We start from the raw sequence: 22,270 nt of genomic DNA on the forward strand, positions 1-22,270 counted from the left end.
ATGACACCATCGAAGTAAGTTTTAAGCTTTTCGGGCCTGCTTTTTTCAGGTTTGAGTTTTTATAGTTTGTAATTTTTTTTAGTAAAATAAGCATATGATTAACAGTTTTATATTAACTACCACAACTTTTAAGTATCAGTTACTTCTACATAACCACTATGATATTTACTGTTCTGAACAATACATACTTCAGAGCACATGAAACTGAAAAAGCAAAGCATCTTTACTCTCTTCATAGAGAACAGAAACAAATATTAAACTTTTAAGCATTATAAAACACTTTATTGAATAAAATGTTAGCAAGTCAGCAATTGATGAATAATTTGCTTTGAAACTTTAACTTGTAATCTGGCTAATAAGCACTAATTTACAAACTATTCTACATTGTAAAGGAGAAATGAATATTTCTGGTGTTGTCCTTCTTTGATTTAGAAGCTTATCATCTGCAGGACCTAATTGGCCATTGATGTGAGGGTGAGGAAGAAGGAACCACATCGCAGGGAGAAAAGACTAAAGGAAGGCAGAGGCTCTAATATCAGGTCAATATAGGTCAGCACACTACCCACATGAAATGGCTTTGGCTGGGTTCCAAAGTCAAGTAAATAAGTTCAATTTTTTTATTCCTTCAATTACATATTTTTTTTGCTAAGCTTCGGTCATTCATGGTATATAATGCATCTAACTTGCTGAGCAAAATGCCAGACGTGAAATAAATGTTAGCTATGGTAGAAGAGCTACAGTAACAGGTAACCTGAAACATAGGCTGATAGCTCATAGAAGGGCATGCTTGAATTCGGGGGAAAAAAAAAATCTCTGTTAAAATGGGATGCAAAACACTTTTATACAGTGCTTTTACAAAAGTTACACCAATTTAAAGGAAAGTCTTCAAAAACAATCCGTGATCGATAAAATTAACAGAAAAAAATCAGGAAACGGGGAAATAATAAGGGAAGAAAGATTAACAGAACGATCTTCCGCCCCAGTAAATAGGATTGAATTTTAACCAATGAGATCACAAGTTTGAAAATTTCCTTTTCAGGCCCAATCAAGAGGAAGCTATGTCTATAAATATGACTGCCTAGACCCTCTCGTATCAACGAAACAGCATGGCCCGTACTAAGCAGACTGCCCGCAAGTCCACCGGCGGCAAGGCCCCGAGGAAGCAGCTGGCCACCAAAGCGGCCCGCAAGAGCGCGCCGGCCACTGGCGGGGTGAAGAAGCCGCACCGCTACCGGCCCGGCACCGTGGCCCTGCGAGAGATCCGGCGCTACCAGAAGTCCACGGAGCTGCTGATCCGCAAGCTGCCCTTCCAGCGGCTGGTACGCGAGATCGCGCAGGACTTTAAGACGGACCTGCGCTTCCAGAGCTCGGCCGTGATGGCGCTGCAGGAGGCCAGCGAGGCCTACCTGGTGGGGCTGTTCGAAGACACGAACCTGTGCGCCATCCATGCCAAGCGCTTGACCATCATGCCCAAGGACATCCAGTTGGCCCGCCGAATCCGCGGGGAGCGGGCCTAAGGCATATTTTTAAGTGGTCGATCTAACGGTTCTTTTCAGAGCCACTGCCATTTTCATCAAGAGCAGCTGTGTCGGCTCTCCATCTGATGTGCGTCTGCCTTGCGCACCGGTCACGGGCCAGAGGCACTCGTGGGTGACGTTATAGAACCCAAAGCCCAGCCGTGAGTTGGCTGGCAGTAGAGAAAGCCGCAGAGGCATGGTCCTTGTGGTTCCGGCCGAGCCTTTTTACGCTGGTTTAAGGCTAGAGGTCCGGCTCCCAATTCTGTGGGTAAAGTTTTGCATGGGGGCAAGAGACAATGTGGGGAGTTTCTAGATTTGGAAGATCCTGAGTGTAAGGGTGGGGCGAGTCCCTTAAAAATTATAAACCCGTTTCCTGGTTTATTTAGGAACTGTATAAGCTTAATTAAAGCTCAGCATCTTCCTCACTGCATACTACAGGCGGTGCCCAAGCCAGAATAGTAATTTAAGCGGGCGGGAGTAAATACCTGGTGATTTTTAAAAATGTGTGGGCTGAGGTAGTATTTCAAGGAAGAGAACAAAATTTCCCCAAAGTATAGAATAAAAATGCAAAAACAAGGCAAGAGTTAACTTGTCTAGCTGGCGTTAAGATTTCTTCCGTATGCAAGTGTGTAATGGAAAGTGAAAACCAAGAAAAAAACCCCAAGCCGTGGAAAACTATTGCTTCACCTAGCTTAAAACTGGTTAGTGTGAAATGGACCATTCTGATTGGATAACAAGACTTTTGTTACAGTGACCATTAAGGAAGCAAGACTAGAATCTATTATTTACATAGACTCCACCCCTTGTGACGACACCGTTGTAAGTTAACCAATTAAAACGCAGCACTTTGCGAGTCTTCATTTGCATACAGGCTCTATAAGTAGCGCCTAACCAGCCCGTTTTGCGGTAGTCCGGAATTACTTCTTTCAGTCTCTGTTCCCTTTTTTCGCGCAAAAATGCCGGATCCAGCAAAATCCGCTCCTGCTCCCAAGAAGGGCTCCAAAAAGGCTGTTACGAAAGTGCAGAAGAAGGACGGCAAGAAGCGCAAGCGCAGCCGCAAGGAGAGCTACTCCGTTTACGTGTACAAGGTGCTGAAGCAGGTCCATCCCGACACCGGCATCTCGTCCAAGGCAATGGGGATCATGAACTCCTTCGTCAACGACATCTTCGAGCGCATCGCGGGAGAGGCGTCCCGCCTGGCGCACTACAACAAGCGCTCCACCATCACATCCCGCGAGATCCAGACGGCCGTCCGCCTGCTGCTGCCCGGCGAGCTGGCCAAGCACGCCGTGTCCGAGGGCACCAAGGCGGTCACCAAGTACACCAGCTCGAAATAAGGGTGTGCAAGGGACGCAATAGATCAACCACCTTACCCCAAAGGCTCTTTTCAGAGCCACTTCAGTAATCGAGAAAGCAGCTGTAAGCACTTGTCAGAGCGTTGGATAGCTTTTGGTCAGGTAGGGAGTGTTACCATTGTCACGGATGCATTCGGGTTTAGGACTAAGGAGTTTCCTGTAGTCCTGTAATGAGTTGGCCCTCAGTCATTCCCGTCCAGTCTTACCGAGTTGCTTGTTATCTGTGCTACGAGATTAGAAAGGTTTGACTCGTTCTGGGATATTTGGGAGGGAGGGAGTGAGGGAGGGAGGGAAGGAGGCGGGGGGGTGGTTCTACACCCCTTCAACCTTTAACCTGTATCTCCAAAGTCGTTTTCCTTTTTGTTTCTGAAAGTAATGAACGAGATGAGATTTCCCATACAGATGAGAAACCCTCAGTCCAACCTCTTACTATTTCTTAGTGTTTTAATCTGTTTTCCTTACCATATACCTACAGGCGTCTGTCACAAACTTTGTCTAATATAGCCATGTGCTTTCGTCCCTTAGCCTTTTTGCAAGTCCTGACTTAGCCATCCTCCCCTTCCATTCCAGTGACTTCAAACAGGGAGATATATTGCCACCACCCCCACCCCCCGTGGAGTATTTGGCAATATCTGTAGATGTTTTGGGTTGTCAGGTGTGTGTGTGGGGAGGGGGGATGCTACAAGTATCCAATGGGCAGAGGCCAGGAGTGCTAAGCATAAGGCACAGGACAGTCCTCTGGGGGGACAGAGCTACCTGGCCTATAATGTCGATCTTTGGTGATTGAGAGACCCCAGCTCCCAAAGACATCCCTAATCTTCAGGATTTAATCTTCATTTCAGTCAAACGTTTCCTTAACCCTACCAGCCCATGTTTTTGTTCTTTTCTTGGTGAAAGCTGAGCACTTCATAGGCTGTTTACAGGTCCTTCTCCATAGGAAAATACCTCCTCCAGGGCAAGAACCCTGTCTTGGTTCCGAACTTTCCCAATTATAAGAATCACCTTTGCCCTTGTTAAACCTGCTTCCAGGTGCTTGTCCTGAGGTTTCCTGATTCAGCTAGACTGGAGGTGGGACCTGACGAGGTGGCTGGTTTTTAGTGTTCTCAGGAGTGTGGATGTTTTAATAGGTGTTGGGTCCTCATGTTAATTGACCTGTGGGTGTGTCACAGTCTTAATGTCACGGATGTTCTGAGAAAGGAAACAATTTGAGGATGAGTGGAGGGGAATTGGTGGTGTAGAGAAGGCCACAGTTAATATGTGGGGTGAATTTCTGAAGACCTCTCAGTTCAAAACTTGTATAACTCAAGATATCCTGACAAAAGCCAGTGGATGTTTCTTTTGCCAAATAAAATATACCCTTGGTGCAACTGGAAAATGTTAGCTTATAATTAATTTGACAGCCTTTGAAATTAAGCCATTCTTGATAAATCTTGGGGGAATTAACAACTTTGTGCTTAAAATGAATTTTACTAATTTTTATGATGTTGGAGTTCAAATTTACACCCAATAAAATGTGGTATACATGATTTTTTTTTCCACTAGAAAATTAAGATTCCCAGTGTAGTCATCTTTTTTCTGATCACCAGACAAGAGGTCAGGGAAAGATAACTGAGAATCCAACATTTCCGTTGAAAGTAAAGAAATCATATATAGCACATTCTCTGGTAGGAAAGATTACTCAATAAGTGAGACGGCCGAGGTGGTCTATTTTCTATACAGTTGGGCCATAAGAGAGTCTATCCAATCTCCTCCTAGCTTAGGGTCCTGAAGTCAGGAGTTCCTTTTTTCCTTAGGATTAGGGACCATGTTTTTCAGGGCTTTTTGAAGTTGTTAAAACATTGTCAACTGACTCAACTACACAAATGCCATCATTTATTACCCATTGACCAAAAGATTAACTTCCAAATCCTCATCCTGAAACTAAAGGCCACCTATTAACTAGCCAAAACTTAACTTCTTCACTTGTTCTCCCCAGTCCTCCAGCTTAGCCTAAATGTTCTACTGTCATGTAAAACATCTTAACTTTCTCTTCTGTGCTTTTGTTACATTGTTGAGTTTTAGTAGTCAGTCCTCTAGACTACTTGAAGCTCTTATCAATCTGTCAGTTCTTTTAAACTCTTGCTCAAATCTCACTCTGAGAAGCTTTTTCATCTCATTGTAGTTCACAGGGAAGTCTTTCTCTTAAGGCCTCATTCCTTGCACAATGAAAAATTGTGTAGCTTTGTAAACTGTAGCCTTATTCCTCAATTTCTTTTTCTTGTTTTTACATTTTCTTGTTTGTCTTCTGCTAGAGACATATGCTTCTTGGTATTTTTTCCACAAAGGCTATTCCAATGCCTACTATAAAGTAGCTTCTCAATGAAAGTTTGTTGACTGGTTGCCAGTCAACAGAACACTAGAAAATTGATCTGAGAGTGGTGGGTTCAAATACTCTGGTAAATATTTTTCTCTACCTTTTTTCTAACTTTTTTTCTTACTCCTTTACTATGGATATTCTTTTAATTATTGCCTTTAATAATTATTGGCCCAGTTGAAACAGCTGTTATAGATTCAAAATTCCTCAGAGTGGTAAAGTACTACACTTGGCATCTTCCCTTGAGCCGATGTATCTATGTAGCCAAAATGATGAGATTAGAGTGGAGCTTTCTCACCCTGGTTTGAGGTGCTGCAGAAATGGTCTGCTTTTCTAGTGCCTTGAAAAAGGATGAGAAGAGAGGTGCATTCCAGAAGACAAAAGGTGTGTAGTATCAGGATAAGGGGCTTTAAATGTCAGATCCAGAGAACACTGCACATGTAGAAATGGGCTTGGCCTGGGTCAGGGCATTGAGATTGGTTACATAATCTTTTCAAGGATTGGTGAATGAGTTGGAGTATGTGTAGAAACCTACAAAGATGACAGTTTAATTTCATGTCATAATTTTTAGACAAATAATGTATTTTAAAACTGGGTGCAGTTCCTAAAGCTGTTCTAAAAGTCAATGCAACTGAATTTGGAATGTAAGCATAGGACAACAGATGGGAAATAAGTACATGACTAAAGTGAGAGTTATCAAAGAATGTCAGTGTTTAACAAGGAACAAGCTTGTTTTGGAGAATTACTAGATATTATGGAAATTTTTTTCTTTTCTACATTTGGTTAACCATAGCTGAACTATAGCAGATAATATGACTTGGCAAAAATAGAAAACTTGATAAAAATCTTCTAGGTCCCACAATGTCAACATGAACAAACTTTTGAAAAGTAAAAGTAGACTGTGTTTTCTCAGTACATGTTATCAAATATACGTTGAACATATAATTTTTGCCCCTCAGCCAGGTCGTAATATTTTCTTTTAGTTTATCTCTTTAATAATTTTTTATTTTAATCCATTTTATTTTGAAAAAATAATGAGCTAGAGGATACAAAGATGTAAATGAATCTAAAAGAGATAATTAAACTGGCATAAAGATAAATATAATTCAAGCAAGATATGTTATTCCCAAAAGAAGAGTAAGAAGGAAATGTTATGTGAATTGAGAGTGAAAGGTTGCCTCTGGTTGGAGAGTTCAGGAAAATTCTGCGAGAACTTACATGGTGCCAGCTGCTGTGCTAAGTGATGGAGACACAAAGGTATCCATACATTCCTGAAGTCCTTAAGGTTCAACTGGAATTTTCTTTGTGACGAGTATATCATGTACCCTCTGAAATTATTTTTTAAGTTTTAGTTTTACCCAATTTTTACTCTAACCGCTTTCAACTCTTTGTCTGATTTGGGTAGATGGAATTCTCATTCCATTTTTATTCTGTGATTAGAGGTTATTAATTCCTCACCCCTCATCCAGGTTGTAACATTTCCATTTACTTTAAAATATTGCTTAAGACAATTTGTATTTTACTTCAGTCGAGATTTTATTTTTTAATATTATTATATTGAACAGCTTTGGCTATCCCACCCTCCTACCTGCAGAGTGCAAAACAATTTACGCACATCACATTCAGTTTACAGCATCAGAACACTCTTGGAGCATTGTTCACCATGGACCTATCTTGATTTTCTTGGGGTGTGATTATTCTTTCTTTTCTCTCTTTCTTTCTCTTTCTCTCTTTCTCTTTCTCTCTTTCTCTTTCTCTTTCTCTCTCTTTCTCACTTTCTCTCTTTCTCTCTTTCTCTCCCTCCTCCCTCCCTCCCTCCCTCCCTTCCTTCCTTCCTTGAGATGGAGTCTTGCTCTGTTACCTAGGCTGCAGTGCAGTGGCACAATCTCGGCTCACTGCATCCTTTGCCTCTCGGGTTCAAGCGATTCTCCTGCCTCAGCCCCCCGAGTAGCTAGGATTACAGATGCCAGCCATAATGCCCAGCTAATTTTGTATTTTTGTAGAAATGGGGTTTCACCATGTTGGCCAGGCTGGTCTCGAACTCCCGACCTCAGGTGATCTGCCTGCCTCGGCCTCCCAAAGTGCTGGGATTACAGGTGTGAACTACCACGCCCGCCCCCCACCCCCCGCTGTGCCTTTTTCTTTTCCCAGACAGGGTCTTGCTCTGTCACCCAGTCTGGAGTGTAGTGGCATGATTACAGTTCATTGCAGCCTTGACCTCCTAGGCTCAAGTGATCATCCCACCTCAGCTTCCTGAGTAGCTGGGACTACAGGTGCATGCCACATGCTTGGCTAATTTTTAGAGTTTTTTTGTAGAGGTGGGGTCTCACTATGTTGCCCAGGTTGGTCTTGAACTCCTGGGTTCAAGTGATCCACCTGCCTTGGCTTCCCAAAGTGCTGGGATTATAGACTGGTGTGACTATTAGAGTGGTGAGTGAATAAGCTTTTTCTTATTTTCCAAATGCAATTTATCAGACAATCCTCTTGGTTCAAAATATGTCCAACATCCAACCACATCTCACCACCTCCACCACTGTTTCCCTGCTCCAAGCTTCCACCTCTCTTGGATATTTGCAATGGCGTTTTAAATGGCCTCCTTGATTCTGCTCTCTCCCTCCTGTATTTCCCACAAAGCAGCTAGAGTACACTTTTTGAAACATAAGTCAGATCATATCATTCCCATACTCCTCCTCAACAGAAAACCCTCCAATGGCTTCAGCATCAAGGCCCACATTCACTTCTCTGACCCTCTCTCTTACCTGTTTTGCTCCATTTCATCATAATTTTCTCCTTGTACTTCCTTGAATACATCAAGGCCCTTCTATCTCAGGATGTTTGCACTTGCTATTTCCTCTTCTCAAAGGCTCATCCCTAGATACTTGCATGACTGGCTTCCTAATTTCTTGTAAGCTTTTGCTCAGAAGTTACCTTACCAACTGTCACTGAGGTCTTCCCTGAACATCTTAGGTAAGATAACAAGCTCCCCTCCTTTTCTTTCCTCAGTTCTTGGTATTCTTTATCTCATAACTTTTTTTTTTTTTTTTTTTTTGAGACGGAGTCTTGCTCTGTTGTCCAGGCTGGAGTGCAGTGGTGCAATCTCGGCTCACTGCAACCTCCACCTCCTGGGTTCAAGCCATTCTCCTGCCTTAGCCTCCAGAGTAGCTGGGACTACAGGCATGTGCCACCACACCTGGCTAATTTTTTGTATTTTTAGTAGAGTTGGGGTTTCACTGTGTTAGGATGGTCTCGATCTCCTGACCTTGTGATCCACCCACCTTGGCCTCCCAAAGTGCTGGGATTATAGGTGTGAGCCACTGCGCCCGGCCTCTCATAACTTTCTTAATTTTTCTCCATATACCATCTGAATACTAATGTATTTATTTATTTGTTTATTTCTGAATGAGACTGATATCCATAAAAATGATCTTTCCTTGTATACTCTTAACTCACTGCTTTCTGGGCGCATGGCTTCTCAATTAAAGGCTAATTTACCAGCTTCTCTTGCATCTGGGTTCATTCCAAGTTTGGGGCCAATGAGATGTGAATGGAAGTTGTGTGTATTATTTCTAGTTTGTACCCTAAAAAAGAATATGTATGTGTTGCCCTTGCCCTCTTACCCTCTCCACTGGCTGGGGTGCAGATGTGATGGCAGGAATTGGGGCAACTACTTTGGACCCAGAGGCAGAAGCCCTGTGATGAGGATGGCAGAACTCCTCTGTTAGCCCTGGACTGTTATATGAAAGATAAATAAACTTGTATCTTATTCAAGCCACTGTTTTTAAAGACTTATTTGTTGTATTACTCAGATATAGTCTAAGTTATTATATCATTTGTCTCCCCTCCTACCTCCTCAGAATGAGTCCTATGAAGGTAGGTACTTTGTTTCATACACTGCTCTATCCCTATTATGTAGAACTATATCTGGAATACATTAGGCACTCAATATCTATGGGATGAATGATGGATTCGAGAAACAGAAGTAATTGAGTACATGGGAAATGGGATTGTGTTTATGACAGGTGGAGCTCCAAGAGTTGAATTTAACAAGAAATGATTGAGTTTGAAATCTTTTGCCCTCTAAATTAGGGACAAGCACAACACAGAATGAGGATTTGGGTGATGTTGCAACCACCGAGGTCCACATACCAGTTTAGAAGCCTCAGAGTATAAGTCATTGGGTATTTAAGGACCTTACCTAAGCTAACTCAGAAGCATTATGAAGGGCAGTATTGACAAACTGCCAGGAATCTCCTAAAAGCGTCAAGGGATTATACATGAGTCACAGAAGGAACCTTTGAAGATGGACAATTATAGTCTCATCACTTTATGGAAGACTGTGAGACCCAAATAAGAGAAATCCCAGTGGTCCACGAACTTAGCTCTGGTAAGTCCCTGATAATTGTTTAAATTATTTCAGGTTCAATATCACTGATTGCTGTCACCATTTTCAAGGCTAATATAATCTGATCCGCCTTGGTTCTGCTAAGATCTCTCTGTTTTTTTGTCTGTTTTTTTCCTCTAGAAAAAACAGAAAAGAGAACTATCTCCAGATGGATGCAGAAGAGGTGGTAAAAAGAATACACATAACATGGCTCTCACATGATCACATATCATGCTGAAGGCATCTTAGAGGCAACTGAGGTTGGAGATCATTTTTAGGGTCTTAAGTTCAGAGCTGTATCTGCAATATCAACAACAGATATTCTGGCTCTTACTACCTTGCCCATTTCTCCTCTTAGCACTGTAAGAGTAGTTCTTGCTGAGAAGGCACTAGCCTGTAGTGGCAATGAACATCAGCTTTGAGTATAGCTTCCCCACGTAAGGACTGTATGACCTTGGAAAAGTTTCTTTACTTGTGATCAATAAACTTCCTTACAGCAAATTGATCCTCAAGTTATTCCCCTGTAAAGTGGGAAAAATAATGGAAACTATCTTCTAGGCTTGATATGAAGATTAAATGAGGTAATGTACCCAACGCACTTAGTACAGTGGCTGGAACATAGTAAATATTTGATCAGTGTTGTTCTTATTATTGTTATAGTTAGGAAGGCGCTAGCAAGAGCACCGTTGTACTTCCAGAGCACATTCCATTTTCCAGCAAGTGTTGCTTTAATAGATGTCTAGTGACTTGAGAATGACTTCCGTAAGCATCTTGCATTAAGGAAATAAGACCTTCTGTATTCGAAAAACACCATCCAGTAAGGGATTTTCACAATTTACTTGTAGGACCTTTGTTATGTAGAACCTTCAGTGTCTGCTATGTGGCCCATTAGGAAAATAATAAATTAAGAAACAAAATACTATATAGTGTCTGTTACTAGTGCTCTATAAAGGCCGATATAACATTTGGCAAGTACCTTCTTTTTCTATCAGATGATGCTTTTAATACTTTACATCAATACTTTCAGAAAAAAGTGAAATCATTTCATTAAACACTTCTTTCCTATTTCTGATTTTTGAGTTGAAAGCTCTTAATTTTGAGGATTTAACATAAGAACAAGTCAAGGGAATAGAAATTATCTAGAAAACTATTAGCTAGCATAGAGCAAAAAAGACTTACAGCCAAAAGAAAATGTGCAAATAATTTGGGAAATGTTTAAATAGAAATTTAAAAATGGGGTTGGTGGAGTCATGTCAATGATTTTGGAGTTAATCATTTCTGCTTATTAAATTGTTTCCAGCATTTTCTAGCTGAAGTTACTGTTCTTGTCAACTACTCAGCATCCAAAATTTTCACAAGAAAACAAGGTTTTTTTCTCTTCAAATTACAGTCCAAAGAGTGGCAAACAAGAAAGATGACAGAGTCCGAAGACCTTAAGATTTCTTTTCTTTGGTCAAGAACTCATTACACAGTGGATGAGTTAGGTGGTCCTACTAAAAAGAGACACAAGAATCTAGAGTATCTCACTGTTAACCAATCCAAGGAACTTTGCTTTAGATGGCCAAAGCCAGAAACAGCAAAGTAGAAGAACTACTAGAGCTTTAAGCAGTTCTTTAGTATTTTTCCTTGGCTTATCCAAGCCTGGATACTGGTCCACTTTCCCAAAGTTGGTAAAGAGGTAATACAGCTTGGGATTGATTGGATATTGAGACAGAGAGAGAGGGAGAGAGAGAGATATCTAGGTACTAGAGCAGCACTAGGCACTCAGAAGAAGGAACACTTGGAGCAAAAAATGAAGGATACAGATTAGTGACGTGAAGTCAGGAGCAAATGATCTCAGTTGCTTTACATGGTCAAAGGGCAATAACTGCAAATTACCAGAGGGTAGGTGAAGATCCATATCACTTTTTAATATTAGTGTTTTTAACACCTAGGAATAGAATATACCTAAAGCTAAGAGCTTGGTTTCCCCACACCCACCTTTGCAATGTTTTGATTTTGCACAAGTCTTGGTTTCTAGTTTGTGGGATTATCATTTTTCAATGCATTGAAGGAAAATTCTTTAGGCCAGGAGGGAGTCTAAAACAGACTTCAGACACAGCACAGATACGATCCTGGGCAAGGGTCATTCAGTGTTCTTAAGAAAATTCTAAATCCCAGGGTGTGATGGTTAATATTAGGTGTCAACTTGATAGGATTAAAAGATGCCTAGATAGCTAAGTATTGTTTCTGGGTGTGTCTGTGAGGGTGTTGCCAGAGGAGATTAACATTTGAGTCAGTGGACTAGGAGAGGAAGACTCACCCTCAGTGTGGGTTGGCACTATCCAGTCGGCTGCCAGGGTAGCTAGAACAAAGCAGGAGAGAGAAGGTGGGCTAAGCTGGCTTGCAGAGTCTTCTGGCTTTCATCCCTCTCCTGTGCTGGATGCTTCCATCCATTCCTCCTGCCTTTGGACATCAGACTCCGGGTTCTTTGGCCTTTGGACTCTTGGACTTAACACCAGTGGCTTGCCTGGGGCTTTTGGGCCTTCGGCCACAGACTGAAGGCTCCACTGTGGGCTTCCCCACTCTTGAGGCTTTTGGACTCAGACTGAACCACTACTGGCTTCTTTCTTCCTCAGCTTGCAGATGGCCCACTGTAGGACTTTGCCTTGTAATCATGTGAGCCAATTCTCCTTAATAAACTCCCTTTAGTATATCTATATCTAATCTATTATCATCTATCTCTATCTATAGATAATAGATATATGTCTCCCCTATTAGTTTTGTCCCTCTGGAGAACTCTGACTAATACAAAGGGTTAAGTCTTAAACTACTTATAATTTCTCTCTGGAACTATATTTCATCTAGTTTGGAATGTTTACTTACTTAAGACCCATATTACATATGTAGAATAATGAGCAGGAGAAAGGTATGCTGATTAACTTGTATGTATATCAGCCATAGGATTAGTTCCAGCAAAGGAACATAATTGCTTTTTTTGGTTTCTTCAATCTTCTCCCTGTCACATTATGAAAATTTGATGATTTTGCTTATTTAAGTGTCTTTGTAGGAGATTTTTTGTGGATCTTTTTAAGTGACCTCTGATTTTCATAATTTTTTTCACATTAGTATCAAGGTATTAGGTAATGGAAATTATTCTTAAATAACTCCTGCCTGCTCCCCTGAAACAGCAAGCATCTATAGAGAAGAAGACAGTTTTCAGATTAGCAGGAGAGTTAACCAAGTAAAACTTGAATTTTGATCCTTAGCCTGGAGAAAAAGGTAAGAAACTTTTTCATTTGTCTAAGAGAAGTTTATTTCATGGTGTTTATGATTGTGGAGATGTGTTTGCGGGGGAAAGTGGCATATTAAATCTTTCTAGACTAGTATGTGCAAATAATTTATAGTGGGGAGGGGGGAATTTGAGTCTCAAAGATAAAAGCATAGCGAAACAGAACTGTGACTATTCTTCCTGGCATGAGGAAATAACATGAATTACAAGCATGCTTGAGTAATGTAGATTGAGTTGATGGGTAGAAATGTGGCGCCTTATAGCACAGAGATGACAAAGTAAATATATTTGGCCCTCCTGGCAGGGTAGAAGTATAATGTGTTCCCCAAATCATCCGGATATGCCATCGTATAGTGTATTAGTAAAGAGTTCAGGCTCCTGAGATGGACCACCTGGAGTGTAACCTGGCTCTGCTCTTTAGGGTGTTTTTAATCTGTGTTTTCTCATCTTAAAACTGGGAATATAATAATGCTTACTTCATAATGTTTTTATGAAGGATAATTGCTTAATGTTTCCTACTAATAAACAATAAATAACCAGTTGATGGTCGTAGGGAAGTCCTGTTAAGTGCTCTGCAAGTTTCCTGTCTCTAATGTACAGGTGAAAAATAGCTACTGATTCAAGATTGTGTACTGAAGATATGTTGCTTGCTTCTCATATTCCACCCCAGATTCCTAGAAATGATAAAAAATTGACAAAGATGGCAGATGGGGTAACAGCGAAGAGTGCCAAGGAGGACTTCTGCAGAAGACAGGAGTGGACCAAAAAATGATCCACATGTTTTGGAACCAGGAGACAAAAGTTGGTCTTGGGGCAGCTGACAGGATGACAGTTCAGGTACCACAGTGGGAGTATCCACCCATTTCCTTACCTTGGTGACTGAAGTCTTTTTATTTATTTTCTAGAGACTGGGTCTCGCTCTCTTACCCACGCTAGAGTGCAGTGGCACAATGTCAGCTCACTGCAGCCCCAACCTCCTGGGCTCAAGTTCCTTCCACCTCAGCCTCCCCAGTAGTTGGGACCACAGACATGTACCACCACAACCAGCTAATTTTTGTATTTTTTGTAGAGATGGGGTTTCACCATTTTGCTCAGGCTGGTCTCAAGCTCCTGGGCTCAAGGGATCCACCGACCTTGGCCTCCCAAAGTGCTGGATTACAGATGTGAACCACCATGTCTGGCTGGTGACTGACATCTTTGACCCCAGCAGTGAGTGTGGTCACTTGGTTCAAGGAGGCAGGAAAATGTACCAAGTAACTGGGCGCTCCCACATCTTGGAAATTTAAAATTTGGTTATTGACATAAAAATTCAACAAGGGATAAATCCAGAACAGGATAGATAAAGCCAAGAGAAAATAAATAAGCTGAAAGATTGTGCTATTATGAAATACATATTTGGTCTTCAACCCCATTTCCTGACATACAGCTCCTAAAATCCTTAGAAACACCAAAGTGATGTCTTTTTGTTTATTAATGAGTTGACTGATGTCTGGCAGCCCCCTAGGTAGCTTCAGGATGGGGGCTGGTGACCAGAAAGAACAAGGGGAGGATTAGAGAGTTGGGGCTTTCAGCCCACCTCCAACTTCCGGGGAGGGGAGAGGGGCTGAAGGTTAAGCCGATCACCAATGGCCAATAGTTTAATCAGTGATGCCTATGTAATGGAGCCTCCATAAAGACCCAAAAGGACAGGGCTTGGAGAGCTTCTGGATAGCTGAACATGTAGAGGTTCCTGAAGGGCGGTGCACCCAGCAGAGGTGCATGCTCCTTCCTCCATACTTTGCCTTATGCATCTTTTCATCTGTATTTTTTGTTATAAACCAGTAAATGCAAGTGTTTCTCTGAATTTCATGAGCTGCTCTAGCAAATTAATACAATGCAAAGGAGGAAGCCATAGGAACCCCAGCTTGGAAATAGTTGGTCAGAAGTTCTGGAGGCCCAGACTTGCAACTGGCATTTGAAGTGGGGGCAGTCTGGTAGACTCAGCCCTCAACCTGTGGGATCTCCTGATAAATAGTGTAAAAATTCAACTGGAGTACACTCAGCTGGTGTCCACTGCAGAACTGATTGCTTGCTTGCTGTGTGGAGACCCTCCCCCCCGCCCCCGCAACCCCCGTCACATTTGGTTACAGTCTTCTGTGTTGATTGTTGTAGTGTGAAAGCACAGGAAACACATAGTTTGAGTTTCTCCCTCCTCATGATGATCAAGATAAGCCAGAAATTCCTCCACAAAGCCATATAAAAAGATGCATGCAGAGATGAAAGAAAAATTAAATGATATGAAAAATAGATCCAGATGTCCCAAACTCATCTAATAGGATGAGGAGTTAGAGAGGAGGGGAGAATTGAGAACATGTAAGAAATAAAATACAGATCTACCAAATAAGATTTGCTGATTGTGCCCTGCACAATTTCAGAGGCTGTCATTTGAATAGTAAGATTTGCCAATGTGTAGTGTACAACCTACTATTGTGTAGTATGCAACCATAGTCATGAGAAAATAAAGGAATAAAAGGATATTTCACAGGATCTAAATGCATATATACATCCTTAGATTGCAAGGTCCTATTAAATTCTGAGCATACAGGATGAGAAGGACCCTCACCTAGATTCACAGTGACAAAATTTGGGAACAAAGAGAAATTTCTAAACATATTCAGGGGAAATGCTTATGAAAAAATGGAAGCCAAATTTACATCCAACTCATTTGGGCTCCACTGGATATAAGAAGACACGAAGCATTATTTTTTAAAATCTAGGGAAAATAATTTTGAATTCAATTAAACTATCATTTAAGTGTGGGTGACTTTTCAGAATTCTATTCCAGCAATAATTTTAAAAAGATCATAAGGGAAGATGTGAGATAATGGAAGCAAAGGTGGTCATGTATTTGGTAAAAGATATTGCTAAACAAAGTGAATTTAGATTCTAGAAAATTAAAAAAATCTGGAATTCAAATTCCAGGTGATGTAGAAGGGAGGTAGGGAAAGCAAGAGTGAAGAGTAGTAAAACAAGCTAAGTAAGATTTATGTTATAAATAAATAGGATATAGATATTATTACTGTAGAAGTTAGAAAAATGTGGGCTTACATGGTGGGTCACACATGTAATCCTGGCACTTTGGGAAGCTGAGGCAGGAGGATCACTTGAAGCCAAGAGTTCGAGATCAGCCTGGGCAACAAAGCAAGACCGCTGTCTACAAAAAGTAAAAATATTAGTCAGGTGTGGTTACATGCACATGTAGTCCCAGCTACTTAGGAGGCTGAAGCAGGAGGATTGCTTGAGCCAGGAGGTCGAGGCTGCAGTGAGCTATGATTGCACCTTTGCACTCTGGCCTGGGTGACAGAGCAAGTTCCTGTCTCTTAAAAAAAAAATTTAAAAATACATTTATATATGGCACTAGAAGGGTATATCATATTCATAAAGGTAGTGCTCCATTAAGGAATGACCATGAATTGTTTGCATTTAACAAGGATACATACACATATGTGCATATAAGTCAACAATCACAGTGATAAGTTTAATATACCTTTCTTAGGAATTGACAGATCTAGTTGACTGAAACTTATTGAGGATATGGAGAATTTGAAGAACGTGGTTAATAAGATTAATCATAACTATAATTATGCCTATACCATCTTATATTCAAAATAGGAAAGTTACATTATTTTCAAATTCACATAGAATATTGACAAAAATTGGCCATAGGTGAGGTGGCAAATTAAGTCTCAACAAGTGCTGAAAAGCTGAAACCATATAGGGCCAGGGCATAGTTAACTGATTATAAAACAATAAAATAATCAAACATGCCCTCCTTAAGTTATACTCTTAGGAAAAAGCACATGGGTTAACGGGGATATCAGAATAAAAATTACACACTCTTTAGAAATAACAAGAGCACTATAATTCAACCATACCCTGGGACTTCACAAGCTTTGGTCCCAGTAAGCTAGAATTCAAATCTTAGCCCTATATTTAAATAACTCCTTGAATTGCCATTTCTTATCCCAATTATCTGTCATTCCACTATGAAATATATTTCATGGCAAATAATATTAAAACCTACATGAAGCAGTCAGGAGAAAATTCGTAGCTTTAAAATGCATTTAAGAGAAAATAATTGGTAGGCAGATCGCCTTGGCATCCCAATTATTGCCTCCGGAATTGGAGACCAGCCTGGACAACATGGCAGGACCCTGTGTCTCCAACAGATACAAAAATGAGCTGGATTTTGTGGTGCACACCTATAGTTCCAGCTGCTAGGGAGGCCGAGGCAGGAGGATCGTTAAACCTGGGAGGCGGAGGTTACAGTGAGTTGAGATCATGCCACTGCACTCCAGCCTGAGCAACAGAGAGAATTAAGTGTTTAACTGAAACGCTAATAAAGGAACACAACAAAAACCTGTGGAAAGTAGAGGGACTAAAGTAAGATGAAAGCATAGTCAATGAAACAGATCATACCTTCCTATTCCACCAAAATGGAATTTATAAAACCAAAGGCTGTTCCCTGAAAAGAATTTAAGAGTTAATCCTTCCGTAAACTTACTATTGAAAAAGCACATAAGTAATATTAGATATAGAAGATATTAAAATGATGTGTATTTTTGATATATATTTGCAAATGTAGACAAAATGTTGACTCTTCCATACAAATTACCAAAGTTGAGCTAAGAAAAGTAAAATTCCTGAATAAAGGATAACTATAAGATAAACAGAAAAAAAATCAGATATACATATCCTTAAAAATAGCACCAAGGCCGGGTGCGGCAGCTCATGCCTGTAATCCCAGCACTTTGGGAGGGCAAGGTGGGTGGATCACTTGAAGTCAGGAGTTTGAGACCAGCCTGGCCAAGATGGTGAAACCTCGTCTCTACTAAAAATACAAAAATTAGCTGGGTGTGGTGGCGTGTGCCTATAATTCCAGCTACTTGGGAGGCTGAGGCAGGAGAATCACTTGAACCTGGGAGGCAGAGGTTGCAGTGAGCTGAGATCGTGCCACTGCGCTCCAGCCTGGGTGACACAATGAAACTGTCTCAAAAACAAGCCCAGACAGCTTTACCAAACCCTGAGGAGAGAATATTTATATGATACAAATTGATCAAAATAATAGAATAGTATTAAAAGCCACCTACTGAGTGTGAGGCAGTGACAACAGATACTATGAAGGCTAAATGAAATAACCCATGAAAGGTAAATAAGCATTTGGTAAATTAAAATGATAAAGTTGACTATTAAGTGCCATGATATAGATTTCACAGTGGAATGAAAGGATAAAATAATTGGGATAAGAAATTGCAATTCAAGGAGCTATTTAAGTGCAGGACCAAGATTTTAGTTCAGCCATATACTGAAATTTTACAATCTTTGGTCACAATAAATTAGAATTCAAGGTAGAAAATGATTATTTTCTAAAATAAAGATGGTACTTATAAACCTATATAAATGCTCATTTCTCCTCTTCAAAGTCTTTTTCTGCCCTTCCAGAACAAGAGGGCCTTGAAATCACAGTCAGGCTCCAGAGGACTGCTGTTTCACTGGATATCTGCCATTGCTTCTTCAAAATTATCTTCTCAGAGAATACCACATTTGGGGAATTTAATTTACTTCTTGAGAATCCCTAACCCAATTATTTCTAGTCTTCCTTAGAGATTTTCTTTCTACATTAACTCCCATATTATGTCTGGGAATCTTTTACTTTCACATATGCTCCCTCTCCACAATTTATTATTTTTTTAATCTCCTCTAAGTGTTAAGGAGTAGTATGTACCTAGTGTGATAGGGAGATGAAGGGGAAAGGCAGAAAACTGAACTTCTTACCCTCATGGAAGTTTTGACCCCACATTTAGAAACAACGAGAAGTGGAGAATAAAGGGAGAAGGACAGCAAGCAATTTTATTGGTTCCCATTTTCCTGCCAATGTGCATTAACAAAGAAGTCTGTACCTAAAAGACCTTATGCAAGACCAGATTTTCACATTACTAGCTTTGTGTGTGTGTGACATCCTGCTTTCCGTTGCCGAGCTTAATATATATGTGTCTTAGGGTCTTTCAGTTTTTATACTATTATGGCTATGTTGTGGTAAACTGAGGAAAGGAGAGGCCAATATGGAAAAACAGGAGGATTGTTGTTTATTTTAGGTACGCACGGCTCAGCAGATTTGCATCTAAAAAGCTGAGCACTGAACAAAGACAGAGTGGGGTTTTTATAAGCGGCCTTACAGACGCAAAACAAAAGCAGTTAATCATACAGTGACAGGTCACGTAATCTATAGCATAACATAACTTGTGACCTTGCATAGCTGGTGACCTTGTAGTTGCATCAAAAGAAAAAAACTGGCTGAATACAGACATTTGTAAATAATAATGCTTAAGAGGCCTGGGGAAAGAGTAACAGTAAAAGAATCTTTCTCTTTTTTTTCCTTCAACCTTGCTCTGGAACGGAGGGGTGTCTGGAGCCTATTCCTTTGGCCTTGGCTATTCGGACAGCGTTATCTTATAACTGTCCTTGAAGTAAGCTTGCTTGGCAGAGGAAAACCTGTTCTCTTCTTTTTAACCCCTTCCTTGCCACATTCTGGGCCTTAGCTTTTACTTTTCTTGGAGTGAATAAGTGCAGTACTTATTATTATTTATTTGTTTTAAGTTTCTGCCTCAGCTGTGAGACTGGTAATAATCACTTATTTATTTATTTATTTTGAGACAGGGTTTCCCTCTGCCACCCAGGCGGAAGTGCAGTGGTGCGATCTTGGCTTACTGCAGCCTCTGCCTCCTGGGCTCAATTGATCCTCCTACCTCAGCCTCCTGAATAGCTGGGACCTACAGGCGTGTGCCACTGGCTAATTTTTCTATTTTTTGTAGAGATGGGGTTTGCCATGTTGCCCAGGCTGGTCTCCAACACTTGGCTCAAGTGTCTGCTTGCCTTGGCCTCCCAAAGTGCTAGGATTACAGACATGAACCACCGCACCTGGCCGATAATTACTTCTGAAGATTCTAACAATACCATTTACAATAACACAAAAATGAAGGACCTAAGAATACATCTAACACATCCAGAGAGAATATCATAATATTGTTGTGAGACATTAACAGTGACATAAATAAATGAGAGTTATACCTTGTTCATGGATTGGAAAGTCAGTGTTGGAATGATACCAATCCTCCCTAACTCTCTCCCTTCCGCCCCTGCCCCAAAAAGATCAACAGATTTAGTGCAGTCCCACTCCAAATCCAATAGTTTTCTCAGGAGAATTTGACATAGTTGATCTTTCTTGAGACGTTTTACTCTGTTTTTCCTCCTACCTCACTGGTACTCCTTATCAATATCCTTTGCTACCACCTCTTCTACGCAACCTCTAAAATGTGGCATATTTCATGGCTCAGCCTTAGACCTTTTTCTATCTGTACTTCCCCTTACATTGTCCTTTCTAGTCCCCACATCTATATGATGATTGGCAAATTTGTATCTCTAGTCTAGGATTCTTCATATATCCATTGCTTTTACAACAGTTACACTTAAATAGGAATCTTAAAATGCCCAATACGAAACATTTGCTTCTGCTACCCCGTTCCCCTCCTCCACCAACTTGCTTTCTCAATTCTGTCAATGGAATATTTATTGCTTTGGCCCAAAATCTACGTGTTTCCTCCCCCGGCATCCTTCTCTTTCTCACATTCCCTACATCTAATCAATAAGAAACTTTGTTGACACTTCCTACAAAACATCTTCCAAATGTGACCACTCTCAATAACTCCACTGTTAGCATGTTAGTCCAGGCTGCCGCTGCCTCTCACCTAGATTCCTAACTGGTCTCCTTGCTTCTACTGTTGTCTCTCTACAGCCCAGGAGAATCTGTCTCCAACTAAGCCTGGTGGCAGTGAGGACCGTCAGCCCCCTCCCAGCCAGCTGTCAGCTATACCTCCATTCTGTCTGGTTCTCAGGGCTGGAATCGCTGGGCAGGTCTAGCTAATCCTTGGCCCTCCTAGGAAAATATTCCTAAATCCTGAAGGCATTTAGCTAGGAAAGATCCAGAATGGACCCAACTATTCCTGTTTTACCCCAAACCGGTTGGTCTGCTTTGGGGATTACTTCTCAGGCTAGGAACCTCTGAGTGTTCTGAAACGGGCCTGAACTCTTACAGAAGCTCTTGTGGTCCTAGAATGAATTTAGAGGTCTCCATACCCAGCCTGGAAGGTGAAGAACGACCCCTAACGACCCACCCTCCCAACCTAATGCTGGTTCTGCTCCACCTGTCCACTCTGGGGAGCTGTGATTTGGCTTGGAAGCTCTCGGATTGAAGGATGGGCCCAAGACCCTCACAGGTGAAGCCTCGGTAGGTCCCAGGGAGAAGAAGAAAGATGTTCTTCCACCCCACCACCCCCGAAAGTCCGACCCACCCTTCTCCCCGCCAGCTGCATCACATCCCTCCAGGGCCTCACTGTCAGTCCTGTAATCTTTTCATCCGTGATAGGATAGGCCGTGGACCCTTGTGGGTGAAGCTCGGCGGTTCCCGAGTCCATGTGGGGTGGCCCCTGCGGAGCCTGGAGCCTTCTTGCCCGCTGGCTTGCTGATCCCGCCGAGCCAGCTCCCTTCCTGCTTTTGACGGTGAGGGAAGCAGCTGGGAGGTCCTCCGAGCTGGACGGGGAGGCGGGCGGCCTCTCCCACACCCCACCCGCTCCCTCCCTGCCGCCGCCGCCTCCGGCTGCTCTCGCGGCAAGCCAAGAAGCTGGGGCGCCTGCTGGGAGCCCAGCGCCGTCCTCCGGTTTCCTGTGATCTGCCAGTCCTCTTCTCCGCGGAGGCTCGGCCGGGCGCACCTCAGGCCCGCAGCAGCCCCGGGGCTTGGCGGCAGCTGCAACTTCCAAGACGGCCGCCAGGTGGCGCCGCGCCGGGGCCCGAGAGCAGGCGGGACCGGGGCAGGGTTAGAGGGACTCAGCTACGCGCCTGGGGAGACCGCGGGCCCTCGCAGACTACCGAACTTCCATCCTGCCGCCGGGGTTTCACACCTGCCGGCCCAGAGGAAACAATGACGTTGGGATTTTGGGGGGCCGCCCCTTGACTCGGGCGAATCGGACACGAACGGCGACCTCTTGCTCTCTTCCATCCGCCTGCCGCCGTTGCTGCCCACCGACTCCTAGAGCTCATTTCTCGCTGCAGGCTCCAGGAATGCAAATAATTTCTCACTGGGTTTTAGCGGGGGTGCGGAGCTGCGGAGAAGCGCGCGCCCGACAGCTTTCGCCGCAGCTGGGTCCCCGGGCGCTGGTGGCTGCGGCCCCCAGATGCGGGCGGAGGCTGCAATATGCACATGCGGCCACAGTGTGGCGCCAGCGGCCCGCCGCGGGACTCGCTCGGAGCGCGACGCCCCATCCCATCATTTACGGATCAAACCAAATAATCTAGAATCAA

The 22,270-nt window shown here is 42.3% G+C and overlaps 3 protein-coding genes across 4 annotated transcripts; all 3 read left to right on the forward strand.

Annotated features, from left to right (window-relative positions):
* Window positions 1–331: 331 nt before the first annotated feature.
* On the forward strand, window positions 332–2,172 carry LOC100593400 (histone H3). The gene has a single exon (XM_030824680.1). The coding sequence runs from the start codon at window positions 1,107–1,109 to the stop codon at window positions 1,515–1,517; it is 411 nt and encodes a 136-aa protein (XP_030680540.1). The 5' UTR covers window positions 332–1,106; the 3' UTR covers window positions 1,518–2,172.
* LOC100592178 (histone H2B type 2-F) lies at window positions 2,168–20,987 on the forward strand. Of its 2 annotated transcripts, XM_003259147.4 has the most exons (3): window positions 2,168–2,850; window positions 14,986–14,989; window positions 20,714–20,987. In XM_003259147.4, exons 1-3 carry the CDS (start codon window positions 2,474–2,476, stop codon window positions 20,831–20,833), a joined length of 501 nt encoding a protein of 166 aa, XP_003259195.1. In that variant the 5' UTR covers window positions 2,168–2,473; the 3' UTR covers window positions 20,834–20,987. The 2 variants fall into 2 exon arrangements, with proteins under 2 accessions (XP_003259195.1, XP_003259192.1); XM_003259144.4 differs by lacking the exons at window positions 14,986–14,989; window positions 20,714–20,987 and having other exon boundaries at window positions 2,179–4,247.
* LOC115837569 lies at window positions 20,901–22,264 on the forward strand. Its single transcript, XM_030823646.1, is given in 3 exon segments — window positions 20,901–20,934; window positions 21,478–21,726; window positions 21,729–22,264. Coding segments are annotated over 3 exon segments (819 nt in total).
* The last annotated feature ends 6 nt before the right edge of the window (window positions 22,265–22,270 follow it).

This window comes from Nomascus leucogenys, chromosome 12 (assembly GCF_006542625.1).
Source record: "Nomascus leucogenys isolate Asia chromosome 12, Asia_NLE_v1, whole genome shotgun sequence".
NCBI classification, from domain to species: Eukaryota; Metazoa; Chordata; class Mammalia; order Primates; family Hylobatidae; genus Nomascus; species Nomascus leucogenys.

What these genes read in the sequence shown, in the direction of transcription:
- LOC100593400 (XM_030824680.1), top strand. Translation starts at nt 1,107, where the DNA reads ATGGCCCGTACTAAGCAGACTGCCCGCAAGTCCACCGGCGGCAAGGCC.
- LOC100592178 (XM_003259147.4), top strand. Translation starts at nt 2,474, where the DNA reads ATGCCGGATCCAGCAAAATCCGCTCCTGCTCCCAAGAAGGGCTCCAAA.